We start from the raw sequence: 25,718 nt of genomic DNA on the forward strand, positions 1-25,718 counted from the left end.
TATTTACTAAACCTATATGTGCAACACTGAATATTACCATATACTGCACTGAGATTCACAGAACTGCCAGGATGTTGCACTTGTACGACACAATCATCTAACATGATCTATAATTCTAGGATAAGACACGTCTCTGGCAGTAACCCTGAATTGGAATTCAAATGACATTAGCTGACACCAGGCATAATTGGATGAGTAAGAAATATATTTTCCTGAGCCCACCCAAGGCTGTGTTCTGGCTTTCATCACTTCACTGTGGACTATAGGGCTGCCTGCAACTATCTATTATCTTCTTAGCTATTGTTCTACTTAAAGCCTATTTTATACTTTGTCATAAAATGTTGTTGTGCACAAACACCGATAATAGCCGATCTACAAGCTCACAATGTGTCATGATGCGTTCATGTTGTGAAGGACTTGAAGTTAACAACGGTGCTAATCGACTTAAAGGACAACTTTGGTTTTTTATAACAAGGGTTATTTTATTAGTTTGTAATGATAATAATTAAAAGATGAGTGTCAAAAAAAACTGTGGACGTTTTGGCCTATAACTCTTGAACTGTAGAGGCCAAAACGTGAATCTGACTCTTACAGCGCCACCATGATTTGAAGAAAAAAAAGTCTTCCTTGGCCTAGTGGGAATGTGCGTACAAAGTTTCACGGAAATCGGAGGCTGCGTTCATGACTATTTACCCATGGATCGAATGCCCCCGCCCCCCCAGTTAAAAATCACTAAAATCACTATAACGATAGAAAGCAATGCGTGAACACCCGTCTTTTAATTATTATCATTACAAACTAATAAAATAACCCTTGTTGTAAAAAAAAAAAAAAAGTTGTCCTTTAAAGGAGCCCTTTGATGGGGTAGCTCCCTTAGCTGACTTTTTAATTTAGGCATCGATCAAAACTAAGTGATGTTCTGGGTTCAGCACTTGTCTTCAAATGGTTTGTGGATGTGCATTACATAGTTTGATCATGTTGTAGTTAACCCATTCCACTTAACTGCTGCTGAGTATAGAAATAAGTCCTTTGAGGTACAAAATCTGTGGAGCTCCCTCTGGTGGAGTAACTGTGTACATCGCTAACCATAGAAAAGTAATAGGCTGTATGCACAGCAGCCATATTGGAAAGAAATTGGGCCTCTTCTAACAGGTGTTACCAATAATACTAATTAAGGCTCGACCTATTCCATTCTGGTCAAACAGAGTCAGGGTGCTGATAGCCTCGATCTCCAGGCTTTTATTGCTTAGTTTTGCTAAAAAATAAAAGCCTGGCCCAACCATAGCCTGTACTGGGTATGAGGAAGTGTTTCATTTCCCAACCAACCAGAGTGCAGTGGGCGTCGCTCGTAATGTTGTGTTAACGGGGCGGGGGTTGACGGACAGATCGGTGAACCAATGGGATCAGCCGCAATCTCTCGCCGGCTCTATACACCCGCCCCTCTATACACGAAATCAGGAGCGTTGGGGCAGACTAGGGTGCTGATGTTGTGCATGTTGTCTCACTGGAAACACCAGTGGGTCTCAAAGTGTAGTCCAGCGACCCTCATGGTTCCTTGAGGGGGTTCCAAATGGCCCCTTATGGGTGTGTAACTCTGAGAGTTACGGGTCCATTTGGTTCCATTTGTACACTCTGAGTCATGGGGGTCCTTGAAATTAAAAAGTTTGAGAACCACTGTGCTACACGAAATGGAACAGAGCCTTCATTAGTATCATTGGTAACACCTGTGAAGTGAAGGAAGTAAGGAAGAGGCCCAATATGGCTGCTGTGCATAGAGCCTATTGAATAGCTATTTGGGTACATTAACTCCTCCACTCGGAGTCATTTGAGGCTAATAAAATGAGCAGCAGGGACACAAGATATGTTCTAGGGTGGATAAGTCTTTGGGATGCTACTGTACCACGGTGTGCAGGCATAATCAAAATGGCATTAAAGAAAGTAAAGTGCCCCTGCCAATATTGATACTGCCACACAGCATTCATACTGTTGCACCCCTACTACTCCAGTGATTGTATTGGAGACTCTGAATATCTTGATAAGACCAAGGGAGTTGCTAGTTGGTTATTTGGAGAAGGAAGGGAGACTTGCGACCTCTGGCTAATTAGTAGAACACCTTGATTCTTTTAAATGTTAGCATTTTCCATACTACGAAGTTGGAGGCCGACAAGGATGCAATATTAATGGAAGGCAACCAGAGGCATTTATTTTTGCCGCGCTACGAGCTTGCAGATCTGATATTTTTGAAAAATCTTGAACATTTTTGAAAATCTTTGAATGTATGTATTTTTTAAGCAAACATTTGTAACTAAAATCTCTGCTTCTACAAATGTCTTCTTAAGCTGATTTTTTTCCTGAAAAACATATGTTGCTATAATATCAGTGGTGCTCAAACATTTTCATGTCAAGGACCCCCAAAATGATATGAATTTGGTCGCGGACCCCCATCTCAAAAAATGTTTGTTCCAGGGACACCAAGAAGCAAAGATTTGAGTTACAAATGTTCGCTTTAAAAAAGTTTAAAAATTCAAATATTCACACAAATGTTCAAGATTTTTCAAAAATAGCAGATCTACAAGCTCATAGCGTGGCACTCAGTTGTAGCTTGTAGATCTGCTATTTTTGAATAGCCAAGGAAATCTTGAAATGACACAGATCCCGGTCTAAATGGATTAATACCACATCTTATTGAGAGATTTGTGCACCCTGCATCCATAATCACTGGCTGAACGCACTTACTTCCAGGATGGAAAGGAAGGCACAGAAATTATACATAACAGTGACCTTTCGCTCTCTGCAAACTCTCTTTTCAAATTGCCTTTCGGCAAGAGGTTGCAGAGCATCCAGTGCGTAACCTCTTGCCTACGCAGTAGCACCTACTGTACTTGGACAGAAGGCACCTGAACTTGCTGGGGGTGTACGCACGTGTGTGCGCGCACACACACACACACACACACACACACACACACACACACACACACACACACACACACACACACACACACACACACACACACACACACACACACACACACACACACACACTCTCTCTCTCTCTCTAATCTGCTTGGTCTTTCTTCTCCATCTACTGTATATCTCCAATTTGATTCATTCTCCTTCATCTTTCCTGTTTTGTTTGTCCTGTGTGAAGACTGGAATCTTTGAGCTGTAAGCTCTCTGTCTCTCCCCCTTGCTGTGTGTGTGTGTGTGTGTGTGTGTGTGTGTGTGTGTGTGTGCGTGTGCATGTGCATGTGCGTGTGCGTGCGTGTGTGTGTGCATGCGTGCTTCTACATTGTTAAAGTGGTTAATAATGGTGATTACCCCAGCAGTGGCTCCCTCTGCCATGCAATAACAAATCACAGTCTGTCTATCTCCTCCTTGTCTCCATTTATTTCCCCCTGTCTGTTTTCCCTCTTGTCTTGCTTTCCCTGCCACATTCTCTTAAAGTCTGAATTCCTTCACTGTCTCGTCTCTAACACCACTTTGTTCCTGTCACATTTAGTCTGTTTTAGCCTGGCATGGCCAGACTAATATCACTGTGTACGTATTAGTCTGGAATCTCTGTGTGGAACCTACATTTCCAAGGGGCACCAATGCCTGTGGTGATAAACCGCCCCCCATATTTGCATACTGGGCCCTGATTGGTGCCCCACAACCTCAAAATCCAATCACAACCGAGTGGGGCCAGACTAATCTGCAGAGGCCTTTTTTCCCCTCTTTTTTGCACTGGCAGATTTGTTTGGTTTCCAGGCTAAGTCTGTTTGCTTTGTCTTTATGGTTGATTACTAACCTTTGCAGTTTGTTTCCAAAGTCCAGGCAGATTACACGTATTATTAACAGATGAATGCATTTACAAATTAAACAAATACATCTTGTGCTACAAACCTCCCTGCAAACAAACAAAAAAATCTCTTGTTGGGACTTACTCATCATTGCCAGTTTGCCACCAAGTTTCATGAAAACCCGCCCATCCGTTCTCACTTTTGACCTTGATTATTACCTTTATCTTGTATCTTTTCAGGCCAAAATGTAATCCTCTCTCCGGGGCAGCCTGGTACTGATCATTCCCTCCAAGTTGCATGAACATTTGCGCTTCCATTCACAGAGATACACACACACACACGCACACGCACGCACGCACGCACGCACGCACGCACGCACGCACGCACGCACGCACGCACGCACACACACACACACACACACACAAACAGAAAAGATCGATAACAAAACCCTGCTGCGTGCTGCGTGCAGTATAATTAAATGTTCCAAATGTTCCATTGCTATTATCACAGGATAAAAAGGAAAGAACATGCAAGACGAAGGTCACTTCACATGCAAAATAAACAGTAACTGAGGATATTAAATGTTGCCACAGTGGGTGTGAGTGTTTCTTCTATGGTTTGGCAATGGCTGCAACTGTTCTATGGCATTGGTTCTTGAACGTTTTAATTTCAAGGACCCCCGTATGGACCAAATAAGGGTACGTTTGGTTCCATTTGTACACTCTCGGAGTTACAGACCTGTAATGGTCCATTTGGAACTCTCTCAGGGAACTCTGAAAGTTGGTTCTGATAATGGATGTTACCGTTTCTTCTTCTGTAGTTGATATTGGGTGTGACTGTGTTTTCTCTTCTTCTTTGGTTCTGATATCAGTTATTAGTCTCTTTCCTGTGTAGGTCATGTGTTGTGGCATGTGGACTTATATTTTGAAGGTCTCCTCTATTTTCTGACATTCTTATGTGACCGAAGCCCTTAACTATTAACATAGGTGTATTTTCTGCGTGTGTGTGTGTGTGTGTGTGTGTGTGTGTGTGTGTGTGTGTGTGTGTGTGTGTGTGTGTGTGTCCACACATGTAATCTATGCGTCACCACACACGTGTGCATGCGTGTACACATGCATGTTTATACTTAAATGAATGTGTACCATGCATAGAGTTAAAAAAAATAGAGAGGGCAGCGGATATCCCCTCCCATCCAATTGCATTAAATTGCTCACCCAGCACATGAAGCGAATTCACCCCTTCTTCCGGGTTGGAAATGTGATGGGCGAGGCCTATTTGGGGCTTCTGCGCGTCTTCTGTGACGCAAAACGCGCCACCTCGGTGCGCAGCCCCGTGAGCAAGCTCGTGACAGGTTGCCAGATCTGCTTATTATAATTTCCCCATACACAAGTCATACACTGGTTGTGCGCACTCGTGAGTGTGTGTGAGCATGTGTGTGTGTGTGTGTGTGTGTGTGTGTGTGTGTGTGTGTGTGTGTGTGTGTGTGTGTGTGTGTGTGTGTGTGTGTGTGTGTGTGTGTGTGTGTGTGTGTGTGTGTGTGTGTGTGTAGTGGTGGAAAAAGTACTCAAATTCTTTACTTAAGTAAAAGTACCAATATTGCAATATAAAAATACTCTGTTACAAGTAAAAGTCCAGAATTAAAAATGTACTTGAGTAAAAGTACAAAAGTATTGGCATCAAAATGTACTTAAAGTACCAAAAGTAAAAGTACTAAATATTTCAAAATAGCCGATCTACAAGCTCACAACGCGTCGCGAGCTTGTAGATCCAGGGTCCCCACGGTCATGAAATTCCTGGAAATATTTTGAAATTAGAAAAAAATTATTCCAGGCCTGGAAAAGGTTTGGAATTTATCAAGGGTCCTGGAATTTATCAAGGGTCCTGGAAACATATTTTGGCTATGCATTGTTTTTTGCTATTGATTTTGTTAATAAAAAACCTTTTCCAAAACATGTATAACATTACACAAAATATGTAACATAAGTAGTTTTTCGCCGAACGGGCTGCGTGATTGCAACCTAATGTATGCTGCTAGAGTCAATACAATACATCGATCTCACCGATGTATCGGTAATTTTGGACCCCGATGCCAACATCGGACATCGATGTGGCACGATGTTTTTTATCATCATTAATTTACCATACACTAGAACTACACTAGAACTACCCAGTAGAGGCACTGTAACTGGTAGCCTATACCACAAGTGAACTGCATAGCAGCCATCTCATTGATTGTCAATGGCAGCGCATGTGTGCAAATCAAACAGTAGGCTAAACCCGACATTTGATCAACAGCAGCATATAGATGAATAAATGTGACAAAATACAGTAAAATCCCAAAATGATGAATCTTAATATCCAGCAAGCAATAGAAATGAATTACTAGAAACAAATTCAAAGTTTATAGGCTATCATTCAAATAAGAGAGAAGCTGTAACCTCACAACTCTGATGGACAAGAAGTAATAATCCTTTTGCAAAAAACATCCATGTTCTGTTCCTTTTCTAAACAATGATCCAAATGGGAAGTTTTCAGCAGCTAGAATCATGACAGTTTTACATTGTTGAAGCCATTTTTGGTGCACAACACTAGTCGCAAATTCCCTCATTAAGTTAATTGTGTTCACCTGCTTTGCTGCTGTGTGCAGCAGGTGCCGATCCCCGCCAGGCCGGGTTGTCTACCCAGGCCTGTGAAATTGATAGGCAGTCAATTGGAAGGGAATCTGCTCAAACTGACTGATATACTGATACAGAACCATATAGGCATATATAACGTCACTGTCGGGTGGTGGAAACCTTGGTGGGAATCTTTGGAAATGTCCAAAATCGTTCCTTAAAAAAAAAAAAAAAAAACATTTAATAGTATCTCGACGTGTTGGGAGCTTGTAGATCTGCTATTTTTACTCTTATAGTGTGATACTCTTGTAAGATGAAGTAGGGCAGTTTACCCCCAGTTTAATAAGCATTAGGCCACGGACCCCCATTTGATACCATTTGCTATCTCTGGGACCCCAATCTATACTATGAGATCCTAACTCTGAGAGTATACAAATGGAACACTCAGAGTTACAGTCATGTAACTCCTCAAGGACCCCTGGGGGTCCCCGGACCCCAGTTTGAGAACCACTGAAGTTAGGCATTTATTTATGAAAAAACATAAAAAGTTGAAATATGGAAATGCAAGGTTTCTGCCCGACAGCAATGATATATTTATATGATTTAATCATTTGCATTTATCCATCAAAACATTACGTTTATTTGTATGTATTCGCTTTCTTTTTGTTTAAATGTTAGCTACTTTAATACAAATCCAAGTTCTTCAAATTGATTTGGAAACTTAAAAAATGATAATATACATTGTTTAAGCATCAGTATCGATGACTCTGGCATCGGTCGGGCTCTATACCGGACGTGACAAAAAGAACAGATCTCAACGTGCTTAAGCGTGATGCGTAGTTAGTTAATATATTTGGCACGAATTTTTTTATGGAATTATACCATTCTATATTTTATGCTTTATTTTTTGCTACACTGCCTGTCTTTGGGCTTTATACATTGGAGTATTATTATTATTGCGCTGAATGATTGTTATATAGGCCTGGAAATTGGGTTAAATATTCTGGAAAAGTTTTGGAAAAGTTTTGGAAATTCATTGGTAAAAATGTGTGGGGACCCTGTAGATCTGCTATTTTCAAATAGCCTAGGTTTAAAATAGGTTTAAAGTGGTTAATGTATGTTTCATTATATCATAGTTTATATCTGAAAAGAAACTAATAACTAAAGTTTTCAAGTAAATGTAGTGGAGTAAAAGTACAATATTTGCCTCTGAGATGTAGTGGAATAGAAGTAAAAGTATTGGAAATTGGAAATACTCAGGTAAAGTACAAATACCTCAAAATTGTACTTAAGTACAGTACTTAAGTAAATGTACTTAGTTACTTTCCACCACTGTGTGTGTGTATGCAGAATAATCTAGAGGCCTCAGGAAACGCCTGTCTAATTGGCAGGAGATGTAATCTGTGTGTTGACGTTCTGCATTCTCTGTCCATCCCTTCATCCTTATCCTGAAAGCGACGTGGGGCATGTATGCTGTAATATCTCACTGTCTTGGATAGGGAAATAAAAACATCAGCAACATCAGCATCAAAACGATCTGCCGGTGAACCATTTATTTAATTCCTCTGGATGAAAACTAAAGAGGGAATACTGGGGGGCTACTGCGTACATTTTGTGGAATTCCAAACGTTGCCTGCACAATAAGGTCATTCAGTCTCCCTTGGTTGAGTTCCTACATGCTCAATGTACCACCCAAGCCTTCCAGCGTCATTAGATCACAGAAAACAAACAAACTAGGCCACTGGGGGGGAACTGATGTCATGTTTTTAGCACATTGGTTCTCAAAGTGGGGTCCGGGGACCCCCAGGGGTCCTAGGGGGGGTTCCAGGGGTCCCCAGCAAAATGTGTTAACTCATTCACTGCCACTGACGTAAAAAACGTAATTTTTCCCGTTTACCAATCCTGCCACTGACGTAATTTAAATTTTTTCCAATTTTTTTTGTTTTTTTGTTTTTTTTTGTTTTTGTTTCAAATTTGACCCAAAGACCAAGGAGATATGATTGTTTAAAGATCTAGACTCCCATCCACTTCCTTGTTAACTTAAAACTTAAAAATTCTGTATCTCGGCTCCTGAGTACTCTTTTTTTTCGATGAAAAATCTCTGGCAGTGGGCAAACGCGGCCAGCAATAATTGTGGCAGTGAATGAGTTTTAATATAGCATCACGATAATTTTAACCACTTTAACTTTTTATACTTTGGCTATTCAAAAATAGCAGCTCTACAAGCTCATAGCGTGGCACTCGGTGCCACGCTATGAGAGCTTGTAGATCTGCTATTTTTTTTAAATCGTGAACATTTGTGCAAACCTTTGAATATATCTTTTTTTAAAGCGAACATTTGTAACTCAAATCTTTGCTTCTGGGGGTCCTGAGATGGGGTTCCGCGGCCAAATACATATCATTTTGGGGGTCCTTGACATGAAAAGGTTTGATATATGGAGGGTCATTTTACAGTTACTGTTTCTTTTCTGTTGTTTTGGTTGTAGATGGTTTGGTTACTGCCAGGGATTTGACTCTTGAACCTGTCAACTGTCACCTGTCAACACCTGGTGGACCTCTGCCACTGCAGGTCTCATCAGCAGACTATAACTCTGTTGACCTTTTAGCCTTTCGACTAGGCCTTGACACACAGGGTTATAAAAGGTCAAATGGCCAGAAGTGAGACCAGAATAGGAGCTTTGAAGGAACTGAGTTTGGCTCCTCGGCTCCTTTCCTTTCCTCAGTCGACGTCAACATGTTGGATTATGTCACCAGGGGTTCACACTTTAAATTTAGCTTTGTGTGTTTTAGCTGGAAGCTCGTCTTGCGTTGGTGAATGTGGTGATACACACTCATGAGCCGTGTCAAATAACATAGAATCTTGTTCTTGTTAAAGCTTACAACACCAGGACTTGTTTTAATGAATAAAACATTATTTTAACATATGGTAGAGTATGTTAATACGATATAACTAGCAGTGGTTGGAGGTCTCAGAATCAGAATCAAGTTATTGTCACATCACAGGTTTACAGGTGTAAGACAGTGGGTGAAATTAGTTTTTGTGCAAGCTCCATTATTTTTGTTATTTCCATAAAAGAGAAAGGGAAGAGGAAAAATAAATTATTAAAAATAAAATAAAAACCTATTTACCCATAGTATATCTATCCGGGGCTGTACCTGAGGTAAGACATAAGGTGCGTGAGCATAGCAGCAGACATTTACTGTACATGGTATGCTATGGACGTTAGTTAAGGTGCGAGAATAATACAAATCAGCTTGTTGTACATGGGATTAAGGTGCAAAGTGTCGGTGCGTGTCGACCGTATAGTCTACATAAGGTATAGCTGTCACTGGTATAAGTCCAGCCTTGTCGACAGTCAGTGATCATGCCTTGTTCAGCAGTCTCACGGTAGCCGAGTGGAAGCTGTTCTTGAACCTGGTGGTGTTGCCCTTGATACTGCGGTAGGCCTGGCTCCTTGCCTGGTCGCGGTCGTTGTAGGGGTATGAACAGTTTGTGTCTGGGGTGGTGCCTGTCCTTAATGATGCGCTGGGCTTTGACTTACACACCTCTTCTTGTACAGTTCCTGGAGCGCAGAAAGCTCGCCTCCCATTATGCGCTCTGCCACTCGCTATAGGTTTTTCTTTTCTTTAAAAAAATATATTTTTGGGTCTTTTTGCCTTTATTGATAGTGTAAATGGAGACAGACAGGAAACGGGGAGAGAGAGACGGGGAGTGACATACAGCAAAGTTCGTCTGGAACAGGACTCGAACCCGCGATGCGCTGTCAGACCAGAACCCGCGATGCGCATGACCTACCGGTCCTACCCGGACCTGTAGGCCAGCGGTCCGGGCCAGGTTTATATTTTCTTGGGCAGGACTCCCTACTCTCCCTACTCTTCCATTAAGAAAGTAGCTTTGTGATATAAACAAAAGGCTAAACTTCATCCATCCAGGGATTTTTATTTAATTCTCAAACCCTTTCAAAATATAAAATCTTCTTCACCTTTTTACTTTATAATATATACTGCTTAGTCAGTTGTCAATTGTTGAAAAAACTAATGAAACATGTTCTCCTTTTCTAAATATATATCCTGCTGAACCCGTAGAAAACTGACGCTGACTTACCAGCAGTCTTAAGCTTCTAACTATGGAGTCTAATATTATATTGGAGACAAACTATTTTGATTGTTAGAATGTGTTGGACACTGTTATGATCTATTTGGATGTAGTCTATAGTGACTGTAGCCATGGCTGTTTGGGTGACCTCTGCGTCGAATGTTTTATGTCTACGTGTGTGTGTGTGTGTGTGGTTTGGCAAGTTAGTGTTGGCTCACTGGCATAAGGACTGTGCACCACATGTGGAGTAATAAACTATGTCCCTCTCTGCTCTCCTTCTTCTTTACGAGCAAAAGAAATGTCAATATTATTGAGTACCTCTTATTATACTGAGTATGTGATATGATATACAGTATATGAAGTATGTGCTTGTATCTGATCAGTGTGAAAAAAGAGTCTTAACCCATTAAGACCTGGAACTGTGTCATTTTTAGATTTGAGCTAAAAAGCATTATTTTACACTTTGGGCTATTCAAAAATAGCAGATATACAAGCTTGTAGCGCGGCACCGAGTGCCGCACTACGAGCTTGTAGATCTGCTATTTTTTGAAAAATCGTGAAAATGTGTGCAAATCTTTGAATATATATATTTTTAAAGCGAACATTTTTAACTCAAATATTTGCTTCTGGGGGGTCCCTGGAACAAGATATTTTGATGGGGGTCCGCAGCCAAATACATATCATTTTGGGGGTCCTTGACATGAAAAAGATTGAGCACCACTGATATAGAAACATACGTTTTTTCAGAATACTGTTGAGATTTAGGAGACATGTAGAACCGGCTTCAGGTCTCAAAGAGTCTTAAAGCTCAGCTACTCCTAATCTGAGTTCCCAGAAGTTTTTCGCCTCGCATACAAACGGGAGCGGCGAGGAACTTCTGGGCCAGAGCGCTGGTATTTGTGGGCGGGATGTAACTTACGCTCAGAATCTGAGCGGACACGCCTCTTACCGGTCTGAGAGCTGTGCAACTCGTCTAAAAAGTCCGACGAGAGGCAAACAGCAATACACAACAATGGCGGCCGCAATTTCTCAAGGGGAAATTGCTTCCTGTCGCTCCTATTAACATGCAACACCCACTGCATGTGGATCCCGCCCCCTTTTCTTCATTGGCTGTTGATTTGAATCAGAACTCAGTGGCCGCGCCCCTGTTGTTCAGGCTTTGAGCCGAAGCCTCCCAGACTAAGCTACTCCTAGTCTGGGAGGCTTCGGCTCAAAGCCTGGACAGCAGGGGCGCGGCCACTGATTTCTGATTCAAATCAACAGCCAATGAAGAAAAGGGGGCGGGATCCACATGCAGTGGGTCTTACATGTAAATAGGAGCGACGGGAAGCAATTTCCCCTTGAGAAATTGCGGCCGCCATTGTTGTGTACTGCTGTTTGCCTCTCCTCGGACTTTTTAGACGAGTAGACCGGTAAGAGGCGTGTCCGCTCAGATTCTGAGCGTAAATTACATCCCGCCCACAAATACCAGGGCTTTGGCCCAGAAGTTCCTCGCCGCTCCCGTTTGTATGCGAGGCGAAAAACTTCTGGGAACTCAGATTAAGCTACTCCTAACAGAAGTAGCTGGGGGCGGGGGGGGGGGCATATATTGCATATTCACTAGACTGCCCTAGCGTGTCTGATATCGGGTCTATAGGGGCGGGTTCAAAATCTCTGGTGAAAAATTCTGTGAGATCCCATTGGTTCACCGATCTGTCCGTCAGCCCCCGCCCCGCCTCCTCCCTCAATGTGCAGCATGAGAGCCCTGACGTCGTCACAACATTTGGAGCGACGCCCACTGCACTCTGGTTGGTTGGGGAAAATGAAACACTTCCTATATTCCAGGAACGTCAACACGCTGGTCCAGGCTTTTATTTTTGAGCAAAACTAAAAAGTAAAAGCCTGGAGATCGACGCTATATATTCACTGAAGGAGGCACTACATGGAAGGCCATGGGGTCACCAAAATCAGTAGGGTTCATCTTGCAATCTGCCTATTATGAGATGTGTGTTTGCAATGTTGACATTTTTGCCCGAATGTCAATCAGCTTGCTACATTTTAAGATACTGTGTGTGCAAATTGGATATTTTGGCATACGGGGAGTGCTAGAGGTAAGGCTATTCGGTCACCAAAAGCAATAGGGTTGTTCCTCCACAGAGCATGAATGCGCTCAACAAGTTTTATGGCAATATGCCCAGTAGATTTTGAGATATCTAGTGTACAAATGGATTCTGGCTTAAGGGTGGTGCATTATCATTAGGGGCCATCATCTGGGACACAGCAAGTGCACATCACAAATTCCATGGCAATCCAGACGGTAGTATATGAAATATGTTGTTTGGGAGTCAAATGTGAGCGTGTGGAATTTCTGGCCTGATGGTGGCTCTAGTCTAGAGGAAGGGGGATAGAGTCATCAAAATCAGTAGGTGTCATCATTTGGGGAGCATGAAGGTGCACACTTACAGCATTCCAAGCAGTAGTTTTTGAGATGTGTTGTTTGGGTTCAAAATGTGGAACGGACTGACGGTTGGACTGACACAGCCATCCCTAGAACCCCTTCAGCTAGAAAAGGAGCAGTGATAAATGAACAGATACAGTTGTGAAATTGAAAATTGCTATAGTTTAGTTTATCAAAATTAGATATTATCCAAAAAATATATTCGCCAGCGTCTGAATTTGTAATAACATAAATCTATATAAATATACTATTTAAATAATTGCTTACTCAATAAATTTTTGGACATGAATAATTCCCATTTATTCTGTATATTTATGTACTGTATATGGGTGTGGTGTGCATGCACGTGCATGCTTGCGTGCGTGCATGCGTACATAATACACATACTCTGGCATCACGGCTCGCCAGCCAATAATGTGGAACGGATAAATCTCCGCTGACAGCTTCCTCTCCAGACCAGCTGCTGCAGATGACAGGAAGAGAGTGAGAGTGAATCTTTCTGTCCCCTCCATCAACACTCCTCCTTCCTGTTCATCCCTCCATCCCTATGCAGCTGCAGCCAACCCAAGAGCATTAAACTAAGCACATGACTTTGCATGGGCTTCAGCCCCTCCGACTGTGTGTGTGTGTGTGTGTGTGTGTGTGTGTGTGTGTGTGTGTGTGTGTGTGTGTGTGTGTGTGTGTGTGTGTGTGTGTGTGTGTGTGTGTGTGTGTGTGTGCGTGCGTGCGTGCGTGCGTGCGTGCGTGCGTGCGTGCGTGCGTGCGTGCGTGCGTGCGTGGGTGCGTGCGTGGTTTCATTAATGCTACAGTACATAACCTAACCTATACTCCATTTCACTTTCAGGTGACGACCACCTGTATCTCAGCCCCAGACCTGGTGAGTCAGTACACCTATTTATTATTAAAACATTAATAAACAATAATAACAGCTACAACAACAGCAATAATAATATAATTATAATAATAATAATTATTATTATTATTAGTATTATTATTAGTATTATTATTAGTATTATTATTAGTATTTATTATAATATGTAATATTTAATATACTGTATGATAATTCATTAATACAAATTATCTTCATCTCTATCTCTCTGTCTCTGTCTGTCTGTCTGTCTCTCTCTCTCTCTCTCTCTCTCTCTCTCTCTAGGGCACCACTAAATCTACATCACAGAAGAAGAGGTGCTCCTTGCCTAGGTATATGGCCAAAGTGAATCAAATTGCATTTAATTCGCTTTTTCACAAAATGTTATGTCATCAAAATATCATAAACCTGATAAAGTCTGTCCTGCAGGAGTAAGAGTGTGGAGCGAGTCATGGAGCGAGTCATGGAGCGTCACTATGACTTTGACCTCACCTACATCACCGAGAGGATCATCTCCGTCTTCTTCCTGCCCGACCTGGAGGAACAACGCTACCACCGGAACCTGCAGGAAGTGGCCGCCATGCTCAAGTCCAAGCACCAAGACAAGTTCCTGGTTAGTTGCAAAAACTGACCACCGGCACAGATACATAGAGAATTTAATTTGCGTCGTTCATGATGCAATAAGGATGACTTGCCAGCTCATAAAAGCCTAATTGAATGCGAAACAGTCAGAGTTATGGCAGTAATGATTGCTATTAAAAGCTTTTATTCTAGCAAAATAAAGACTTTTTGTTTGTTCATTGGCATAATTATCCATACAGTAAATGTTATTGTTTTTGTATCTTAATCTGTGAGTGATTATAGACTATTGAGCTACCAAATGCTTCACTTCCCAGATCCTCGTAAAATTAATAGTTTGCTACTGCACTTTACAGATGTAGTGATGTAATTGTGTTTGCCCAATGTGATCGGCCAATCATTTCAGTGTATGGAACCCATTTTAAGCCCTCCATTTTGTTTAATGTGAATACAAATCCCTGCTGGCTAATAACATCAAATCTCTTCTTTGACCAGCTCCTGAATTTATCAGAGAAAAGACATGACATCACCAGACTTAACCCAAAGGTATGACATATTCTGTTATGTGGTATATTACATCAGATCACGCACTGTTCAAGTACATGTGGCACAAACTGTTACATCTATCTAAATTCACAAAACCTTTGTCCGTGCGTGCGTGCGTGCGTGCGTGCGTGCGTGCGTGCATGCGTGCGTGCGTGCGACTGTCCTGGGCATCATGTGTATTTATTCCCATATATGGAGATTTGGACAGACAGACAAACACAAACAAACAAACAGACACATTAAAAATCCTTTGAAAATAGACGATCTACAAGCTCACAATGCATCGCATCGCGACGCATTGTGAGCTTGTAGATCGGCTATTTTCAAATGGCCGAAATGTATATAGGGTCGAAGTTTTTAATGTATGTTTTGTCATAATAATCCAAATCTACAAAGTAACTAGAAACTAAAGTTTTAAAATAATTGTAGTGGAGTAAAAGTACAATATTTGCCTTTGAGATGTAGTGGAGTAGAAGTAAAAGTACTGAAAATTAAAAATACTATATAGTACTATATAATACTATAGTACTAAGTAAAAAATACCTCAAAATTGTACTTAAGTACAGTACTTGAATAAACTTTACACCACTGCAATAACAACACCATTGAATGTCTCCTTCTCTGGGGTGTCTGGTGGCTCAGCCACAGACCATTATGCTTCTAGTGAGCGCAAGGATCCGTGGGGTTCAAATCTGAACGCCATCTTGTCTTATGTCGCTCCTCTCTCTCTCTCTGCCTTAGATGTTTGTTGTCTCTCTACACTCCTGTCTGAAATAAATGTTCTCCTCTCTGGACCAGGTGCAGGACTATGGCTGGCCTGATCTTCATGCCCCACCTCTGGACCGGATCTGTGCCGTGTGTAAGGCCATGGAGACATGGCTGTCCTCTGACCCCAACAATGTGGTGGTCCTTCACTGCAAGGTTGGCACACAGGGAGGGCCTGCAACACTGCACACACAGACACCTGGCTTGAAGTTGTTCTGCAATGGAAACAGAATATTGTGGAAAGAATTCTGTGGTCACATGATAACCTGTGCTGTTCATTCTGACAGGGAAACAAAGGGAAGACTGGCGTCATCGTGGCAGCGTACATGCACTACAGCAAGATCTCTGCTGGGTACACATCAGTATTTATCACATTCATCTAAATATTATTTATACCTATCTATTCTACAAAGAGCCTGATGATTATTGTACGTACTGCAGGTAAATTGACTATACCCACAGCTGAAATGTATTAGCAATTTGGCCAGTCTTCATCCTGCATCCCCATTAAACACTGCATGACCTTTCCATATTGTACATTAACAGTACATATTCACTTGTTTACATATTCTGTACAATACATCTATGTGTTTGCAGGGCAGACCAGGCACTCACTACACTGGCCATGAGGAAATTCTGTGAAGACAAAGTCTCCACTTCTCTGCAGCCTTCTCAGAACAGGTGTCTCATACTGTACCACGCACCGTCTACACATTATCCAAGTTTCCATTAGGGGTGGGACGATATGGGTATCTCACGATACAGGGGTGGACTGGCCATCTGGCATACCAGGCATATGCCCGGAGGGCCGCTGGGCCAGTGGGCCGCTTTAGGATTATAATTTCCGGGTCGCGCAGCCCAATTATTAGTTACGTTAATGTTTGGGCTGGGATGTTTTTCAGCAGTGGCGTAATTTACATAGGGTTGCTGGGTTAAAATAGTGAAGCGCGCCAAAATCATCATTACACAAATACAGAGTCGGAAAAACAACGTAGGCCTATCACAAAAAATTAAGATAAGATATTTTTCGGCAGTATATCGATTATTTATCGCGGGAGAAAGTATCGCGATATATCGCGATATCGATATATCGTCCCACCCCTAGTTTCCATATCTCGCAGATTTTTATGATTTTTTGCTGTTCCTTTCCTTCCCTGTGCGGTTTCACATCTGATTCTTTCGGCACTGTACCGATTTAATACATCAGAATCTGTTTACACGTCATGTCATATAGCACTGACGAAGGTCCTATGACACTTTTGCTACTTTTTTGCACCTTTCACTTTGAGCACAGAGCACTTTATGAGCATGTTAAAATAAAATAAATAATTGTCTTAGTCTAAGGAGTCTTCCTTAAAGGTTTATGTAGAGAGTGAGTCTTATTCTGCCAGTTTTCCTACACGACACGTCATGTGGAGCAAAGAAAATTAAAGGGATATTTCACTTTCAAACGTGTTTGGGCTCATTTTAACGTCTACTCAGGCTTTTGTGAGCACCCCAGAAAGTTGTGAGCTTGCAGATCGGCTATTTTCAAAAGATTTTTTGAACTTGTGAAATGGGACATTCTGCCTGATGAGTACATTTACTTTTGGTACTTATATTTTGATGCCGATACTTTTGTACTTTTACTCAAGTATATTTTGAATATGGGACTTCTACTCGTAACTACTCGAGTATATCTACATTGCAATATTGATACTTTTACATGTGAGTACTTTTTCCACCACTGGTTAAGGTGCAAATAAGTGAAACTAAAGCCTGGTCCATGTTCTACCCACCAGGTACATCTACTACTTTGGTGGCCTGCTGTCTGGTTCCATTAAGATGAACAGCAGCCCTCTGTTCCTTCACCAGATCCTCCTTCCCTCACTGCCCAACTTCCAGGTTGGCGGAGGTCAGTGTTTGACCTTTGACCTCCTACAACACTACACATTTGAGTACTGTATAGTCTCAAACATTTTCTTGCCATGGACCCCCAAATTAATTTGTATTTGGCCGTGGTCTCCGCCAGGTCAGGCAGGTTATTGTGGGCCAGCAATGTTTGAAATGCGCCAATCTGGATGGAATATGAAAAATCGGACAGATCCGTCTTGACCACATGACTATAGAGATAATGTGTACAGATTTGCATGATTTTGGAGAAATTCTTTAGGACATAACAAAAGAATTGTTTAGCAAAATTCGGCCTCCTGGTGGCGCTATAACAGGCCAATCTGAAACATTCGGAGCAGAGGTTGTGCTCTTCGGCCTGGCGGAGACAACTAAGCTCTTACATGTCTGCTATCTGTTTGTCCATTGTATTGTCCTTGTGTCCTGATCCGTCTCTGTCTGCAGGTTTCTATCCCTTCCTGAAGATCTATCAGTCTCTCCAGCTGGTCTACACCTCAGGCATCTAGTAAGTATTATATTACCATCTACGAATAGTTTCATCAGACATTGTGTACACCACTCAACTCAACTCAACTGTTTTATTTATAAAGCACATAAAACGACCGAAGCCAACCAAAGTGCTATACAACACAGCAAGAGAACAACAATGACACAGCAAAATATACAACGAATAAATTACATGCAGCAATTGAATACAAGTTAAAACACGCACAGCAGAAAACAGTGAGATGGAATCTATGGTCTTGGGGTGCCAGATTTAGCTGTGCTCAAAAGCCAGAGAAAACAAATATGTCCACTGGTTCATTTGGTTCCATGTGTACACTAGAGTTAAACCAACACTACAGATTTGACAGTGTAGATTGGTCAAATGGCCTGAGTGTGTGGCTGTTCTTCATCCCTGGTCTGCTGTCATTGTTTAGATATCTGGTGCTCTGTGCTTACTTTAAAGTTGATGTTGGTCACATGTTGTAGGAGCCAAAATAATAGATCTTGCTTGTTGATCTGATTTTTGTTTGGTTTTTCCCACGCTTTGTTTTGACGTCTCACTTCCTAATTGATTGATTAGTTCCTGATGTGTGTCTCCTCATAATCTTTAGTTTATGTCAGGTGTGTGTCTCGGGCAGCTAGGCATTCAGTGAGTGAATGGCGGTGAGCTGGGCTCAATATTGTCTGTTGACTCTTTGGCGTTTATGTTTAAGTTCTTTGCCTTCAGTTTCATTCATCTAAGTTTCAATACAACAAGTTTTCTAGTTTTGTTTGGAGTTGGAAATGCATTACACAGTTCCTGCCAAAGCTCAGGCTCTTAGCTCTACTTTTTAGATTTATTTTGGGGCTTTTTATGCCTTTATTGATAGGACAGTAGGCTGACAGGAAATGGGGAGAGAGAGATGGAGAGTGACATGCAGCAAAGGCCGTCGGGATCGGGACTCGAACCCGCAACACGCTGTCAGGCTACACTGAGCCTAGGTACCCAGACCGCTACGCCAGCGGTCCGGGCCGCTGCACATGTGTGTTTGACCGTACAATGACATGTTTTGATTGACTTTATGTACTGACTTTATGTACCCGACCCTGTGTGTGTGTGTGTGTGTGTGTGTGTGTGTGTGTGTGTGTGTGTGTGTGTGTGTGTGTGTGTGTGTGTGTGTGTGTGTGTGTGTGTGTGTGTGTGTGTAGTGACCCCCAGGGTTCCACGGCAAGGAAGCTATGTATGGCCATGGAACCAGCTCTACTGTTGAAGGGAGACATCATGGTGAGGAATACTACATCTTTAGATTAACGCCCGTACTACTTTGATTACTACCATATTTAACCACTTGAACCCTAGCGTACGTATTCTTGGGCTAACAGTGAGCAATATATCAATCAATCAATCAATCAATCACTCAAGTTGGTGCAGGCAGGGTTTAATTTGCATCTTACATTCTGTTCTCACCATGTCTCCCTCCCTGCAGGTGAAGTGCTACCACCGGAGGCCCCGGGGTTCTGAGAGAGAGGTGGTGTTCAGAGTGCAGTTCCACACGTGTACCGTTCACGGAGCTCAGCTGTGGTTCGGCAAGACTGAGCTGGACGTGGCCTGCACAGGTAGGCCCAGACTTGGATCAAGGTTCTGCTGCAGTACTTAGTTTATAATGACTGTCTGAAATACCATTTTGGAACAGTCCTGTTATCTTTTCCGTCAATTGCAGATCTATTGTAGAGGGATTAGACTTAGAGGAAAGGAAAGGAGGATATGAAGGTAAAGAATGAGTAGATCAGGGGTCTTCAACAGGGGGTCCGGGACCCCGAGGGGGTCCTCAGAGCTACTGCAGGGGGTCCGCCAAATCTTTGCGTGATATGATTTTCTTTTTACCTTAACCACTTGAACCCTAACATCCCTTTTCTGAGGAGAACTTGAGCCAAAAATAGCCGATCTACAAGCTCACAACGCCTCGCGCTGCGAGGCGTTGTGAGCTTGTAGATCGGCTATTTTTGGCAAAGAGGTATAGGTGTAGAGGGAAAAAAGAGCACACCAAGAAAAAAATTTTTTTTAATCTGAAACACAATTTTATACAATATAGAGGGGGTCCCTGCTTCATCTCTCTCTCAACTAGGGGGTCCTTGGCCTGAAAACGTTGAAGACCCCTGGAGTAGATAATATGGGACACTGTAATCTGTCACACAGGTAATGTTTGTGCCCTAATGTTTAGGGCACAAACATTTTTAATGTTTTATCCTAATGCCCGCAGAGAGAGCATAAAAAGAAACAGGACTTGTTTTAGTGGAAAGCTTCTGCGCTACATCTACATTCCTTTCCTTCATGTTGTTTGCGGCTACATAATTCAAAACCCTATTTTTTTGGGTCTTTTTTTTTGCTGTTGCAACATGCAAAATGCACTTTGAAACAGATAACAAATGACAATGTGAGATGAGAAGAAACAGAAGGAGCTCATGCCTCAGTAAACCGCATCCCCCCTGACACAGGAGATATGCTCCAAATAGATACATGTACATAATGCACTGTTCATAATTAATAACACACACACACATCATTATACATACATACAACACTATATATATATCTTCTGAATATAATATATCTGAATGCCATATCTTCATATTACACAAAAATAAAACGTATTCTATTCTATTTATTTGTAGACTACATTACTGACAATACTGATTTTAATGTTACTTACTTGACCTTGTATGGCTCAATGTCATTGTCTGTCTGCAGATGATAGGTTTCCTCCTGATGCTACTGTTGAATTTGTGTTTTCCAACGGGCCGGAGAAGATTAAAGGTAACGATCATGGGCGTGCGTTAGTGTGTGTGTGTGCGTGCCCTGCGTGCGTGTGTGTGGACACAATATATGACACTTATTACATGGCTTAGTTGAATGCTTGATTCTGATTGGTCAATCACTGGATTCAGTGGTCAATAATAACCGCAGAAATCAATAACAGACCGCTGTCAAATCAAAGATCTGCAATCTGCGTTGCTTGATTTTTGCTGTATCCAACATGGCAGCCATATAAAAACGAACACACACATTTAGGGCCTAAAGCTAAGCAGTACACTCAAGAAAACATTTGAGGCGAGAAATAGACATATATGTAACATGTATATAAGAATATTTATTCATAATATGATCAACACTTCTCCTACCGGCGTTTTCCGAGCCGACCATGTTGCACTGGACACACCTGGCATAAATTAATGGACAGCTTTTATTACCGTAAGCAATTAAATCCTTTTAAAATCAATCAAATCATGTTACTTCTGGGTCAGTTTATTAAGTTCTTTATTATTTAGCCATGTAATAAGCTGGATAATCGACGGGGAGCCGGTCATTAGCGAAAGATCACCCTAATGACCCGACTCCCCGTCGATTATCCCTTGCATTATATAACATTTACTAGTAAAACTAAGGTGAAAATGGTGCATATTTTAATTCCTTAACAACTTCATGTTTCATATCAAACTGTCTGCTTTACAAGGTCGTGAGTACCGTAAGAATGACCCAGCCATCAAAGTGGACTACAACATCTCAGACCCTGTGGTGAGATGGGACTCTTATGAGAATTTCAACCTGCACCACCAAGACAGCCTGGAGAGTAAGACACTTTAATAATGATCCATTCTTCATCCAGCGATAGTGTTGATTTTGACAGCAAATATTGATTTCGTTTTAGTCAATAGTCTTTTGATTAAAATTCCATTTAGTTTTAGTCATATTTTAGTCATCTGAAATGTTTTCACACACACACACACACACACACACACACACACACACACACACACACACACACACACACACACACACACACACACACACACACACACACACACATACTCATCACATGCTCTTCTATTCTTCCGGTAGATATCTCTCACACAAAGGGTCCCCTGGATGGCAGTCTGTACGCCCAGGTGAGGAAACGTCGTGGGCCGTGCTCACCCACCTCGGGGGCGTCGCCTAACGGATGCCTTCCTGACAGTCCCACCGTGAAGCCCGTGGCTCCCACTCCTCCCAGCCAGACCCCGTCTCACGGCAATCCGCTGTCCTTCAGCTCGGACTCTGGCCACTCTTCGGCCCAGTCCGATCACCTGGAAGAACCCTCTCTCTCCCCTCCCTGTCAGGATGGAGACGAGACAAAGTGCCCGTCGAAGAGAGGAGAAGGGGAGAACAACAAAGCAAAGGGAAAAGAGAGGGACAGGGAGACGGCTATTTTGGACGACGGGGACCTTTCCGGCCCCGGGGGTTTGAGGCGTTCGTCGTGTGGAAGATGTGGGGAAGGGGGACAAAAGACGGATAGAGAGCGATGCCTCGCCAAATGTCACTGCTGCAGCAGCACTAAAAACAATCCTAAAAGTCGAACGCTGCCGGCCTTACCGTCCAAGTCTGTTTCCCCTCCTCCCCTCTGCCATCGTCACAGTGCGCACCAACCGCTGCCAGAGCTGCCATGGGAACGCCCGCCCATACCCCTGCCCTGCCTGCACAGTCCCTGCTACCCTTATTCCGCCCCGGAGCACGCTCACCCACACAGCCACACCCTCCCGGCCTCAAACAGACTGTGCACGGGGGAAGACTGTCATCTCTTCCATTATTCCGGCCACGGGCCTTCCTCTCGTCTCTCCCACCAGTCGCTGCCCTCCAGCCCGTACAGGGAGGTGTTCTTTAGCCCTCCCGCCACGTCCCCCGGCTGCCCCTGTCAGGATTGCACGAACAGGCGGGAGCACCAATCGGCTTCGGTCAGAACTTTCCACCCTTTGCACCCCGACCAAATAGAAAGCCAATCACATTGGGCCCGAGAGGCAGGGGTGCAGCAACGCGCGAGGCAGGGCCCCCCGCTGTGGGAGGCCGAACACCCCTGGGAGGCCGAGAGAGAAGCGGAGTTCTGGCAGCGACGGGTGGGGGGCATGCCGTCGTATCACGCCTGCCACTCCCACTTAGAGCAGAGGCAGAGCCTGGAGCAACGAGGCTTTGTCTTCGGGCCTCACCAGAGCTACGCCGGCCCCCACTCTCTCATGGACATGCGGGACGGAACCAGCAGCGGTTACAACACCCCTCCAGCGCCTCGCCACTCCTGCCCCTGCTCCCCGTATCAGGCCTCCCCTGCCGAGAGCCACGAGAGCCGGGGCTACGCCTCCGGGTACCAGTCTGGATCGGGATCTCCTCTGCCTCCCACGAGCCCCAACCCCGGGGCCTCTCCTGGAAGAGGCAGCGTGCCGGAGAGCCCGTCCGGGGTCCGAGATCAGCAACGACCTGAGAGTCACATTGGTGAGTAATTAAGCACTGTGCACTGTTGAACCCACGTGACTAGGTCTGTTGGGCTTATCTTTGACACTGTGTGTGTTTTTTATATTAAATAGAACTGAAACAACAACAGAAAATATTACATCAATGATGTAGAACTTTATTTTTCTTTATTTTTTTATTTAAACGGATCCCCATTAGCTGACGCCTCAACGTCAGCTAGTCTTCCTGGGGTCCAAGACATTAAAATACATTAACAAAAATATATAAAATATCACAGTGTATTGCAAAGAAATACTAAAAACAGCACAAAAGAAAACAAATATTGTTTACAAAAGTCGAGTATCACATAAAAAGAGATACCAACAGGGATACAACAGATTTAAAAAGTAGCACTATCAATCTGGTGTGTAAGAAAATATGTTATTGTATGTTTTGAGTGTACGGTATATGAAGTCGAAGTTTATGCATTGCCTCTATTACTTTACTTACTTACTCTAATTTCTTGGATCATCTCACCTCATCTAAAATAAGATCACACTCAGGCTGACATGGAGGACCATGCATCACAAGGTTCAGTAGAGAAATCAGACTCTAACGGGCAGGTGACCTGTTCCACGCCTGGACTGGATTCGGATCAGGATTACACTGTGATTAGCAGCAGTCCAACACACACTGAGGATAGGTGGGTACCGAATCAAAACAGAAAATGTGTTGTGTGTGTGCATCTGTATTTTGTTAGGAGCTACAAAATAAACATTTTCATCAGGAATATTAAACTCTCCAACTCTGACGTTAGTGCAAATCTCTCTTTTATCTATGCCACAAATCTCAATCTAGGTAGTTGGAATCTGTCAGTGTATTTTTCATTCTGTGTCTCTTCTTCCAGTGTAACAGAGGAGAAGCTTGCTGATGGCCCAGAGCAGAGAAGTCCCCCACAGACCCAGGATCCAAGCCAAGGAACCTCAGCCTCTGCATCTGTGGACTCCAATGCCAATAGTGACAGCAGCACTGCCACGCAAACACCAACAGAGACGACAGCACAAAGCCAAAGTTCTTCTAGCACGCCCAAAGACTCGGCACAGACAGGCGATCTTTCCCCGGGTTTGAGCAAGAACGTAGAAGAAAATGTTACCGGTGCCGTAGATGGATCTAGCCCATCAGAAACATTGACCCGGACTCCCGTCGCTCGGCCCAGGTCCATCCAACCAGTCTTCCCAGGGATCCAAATGCAAATCAACGGCTCCGCCATCCCTGGCGACAGCCAATGCAATAACAATAGCCCTTCCTCTAGTCACAGTTCCACTCCAACGTCTCCCAATGGCACCCCAGACAGACGGTCATCCCCGCAGGCACCCTCATTGGCTGTAGAGCCGTCAGCGCGGAGACTGACCCCCGACACGGCCGACACCAAACCGCCCTCACCCGTGCCGGACGGATATATCACACCGACCTTCCCCATGGCGTCCTACTACTACCCATTGTTGAACGTACCCCGCGTGCCGTACACAGGTTACACGGCCATTACCATCCCCGCCGTTCAGCCTCCACTCCCGGAGAAGAAGCGCTTGTCGTCCACGCCGGGCGCACCGCCCCAAAATGGACACAACTCCCTTCTGAGGATCGCGTCGGCACCGGCACCGCCAAGCCCGCCACACCACGTGACATTCTCCGCCTCTGCGGGAGATGTGCCCCCGCCTGTGAGACGAGGGTCAACGCAGTCTAGTGGGACAGAGACGGACAGAGACAGCAGAGTCAACGCCAAGTTTGTCCAGGACAGCTCCAAGTACTGGTACAAGCCAGGCATCTCCAGAGACCAAGGTGAAATCAGAGAACCAAGCAGCAGAACCAAGTGGAAGTGAATAGAGCTAGAAATAGGATGATGTCGAACATGTTTTTATGATTATCATCACTTGGATTGCACAGTAGTCTGTTTCATCCGTTGTTTACTTGTAGATGGATGCTAAGTATCTTCTTTAGATAAATGCTAGATTTGTTGTTGGCCTTTTATCCTCCTATTTAATTGTTTACCAATACAGCACACAGCTAAATCCTCAGTGTTAATCTAACTCTGAACGTGTAGAACTTGATTTTTTTAATACTCTCAGGCAGCCTCTAAACCCATGTGCAATTCAATGTGCAATTCATGGTGCTATACTGTATGAGCGGGTGAAAGGGGTGAATTTGCCCCTTAAGTGGCCGTCTTTTTGCAATGGTTTTCAATGGGAACGGAGCGTTTTCACACGGAAAGCCGCGCAATGGCAACAAAACGCTCCGTTCCCATTGAAAACCATTGCAAAAAGCCACATTATGCAGAATGTTAGGTGTGACTGTACCCTAGTGTTAAAGATACACAAGATTGTATCACGTCACAACAGACAACTGCTTCTCTCTTTCTGTCCCTAC

At 43.4% G+C, this 25,718-nt stretch overlaps 1 protein-coding gene across 4 annotated transcripts in view; it reads left to right on the forward strand.

Annotated features, from left to right (window-relative positions):
- LOC308081547 (tensin-2-like) overlaps positions 1 to 25,718 on the forward strand; it is a 53,295-nt gene that overhangs the window by 23,103 nt on the left and 4,474 nt on the right. For all 4 annotated transcript variants that reach the window (XM_080423185.1, XM_080423186.1, XM_080423187.1 and 1 more), the window contains 16 exons: positions 13,772 to 13,804; positions 14,081 to 14,127; positions 14,225 to 14,408; positions 14,870 to 14,920; positions 15,719 to 15,841; positions 15,973 to 16,037; positions 16,283 to 16,366; positions 17,467 to 17,579; positions 18,020 to 18,080; positions 19,250 to 19,325; positions 19,528 to 19,657; positions 20,790 to 20,855; positions 21,553 to 21,669; positions 21,939 to 23,336; positions 23,847 to 23,997; positions 24,202 to 25,133. In XM_080423185.1, coding sequence (XP_080279311.1) covers positions 13,772 to 13,804; positions 14,081 to 14,127; positions 14,225 to 14,408; positions 14,870 to 14,920; positions 15,719 to 15,841; positions 15,973 to 16,037; positions 16,283 to 16,366; positions 17,467 to 17,579; positions 18,020 to 18,080; positions 19,250 to 19,325; positions 19,528 to 19,657; positions 20,790 to 20,855; positions 21,553 to 21,669; positions 21,939 to 23,336; positions 23,847 to 23,997; positions 24,202 to 25,133 — 3,631 coding nt within the window. The remainder of the gene's footprint in view (positions 1 to 13,771; positions 13,805 to 14,080; positions 14,128 to 14,224; positions 14,409 to 14,869; positions 14,921 to 15,718; positions 15,842 to 15,972; positions 16,038 to 16,282; positions 16,367 to 17,466; positions 17,580 to 18,019; positions 18,081 to 19,249; positions 19,326 to 19,527; positions 19,658 to 20,789; positions 20,856 to 21,552; positions 21,670 to 21,938; positions 23,337 to 23,846; positions 23,998 to 24,201; positions 25,134 to 25,718) is intronic.

This window comes from Gymnoscopelus braueri (assembly GCF_963280865.1).
Source record: "Gymnoscopelus braueri genome assembly, chromosome: 3".
Classification (NCBI taxonomy): Eukaryota; Metazoa; Chordata; class Actinopteri; order Myctophiformes; family Myctophidae; genus Gymnoscopelus; species Gymnoscopelus braueri.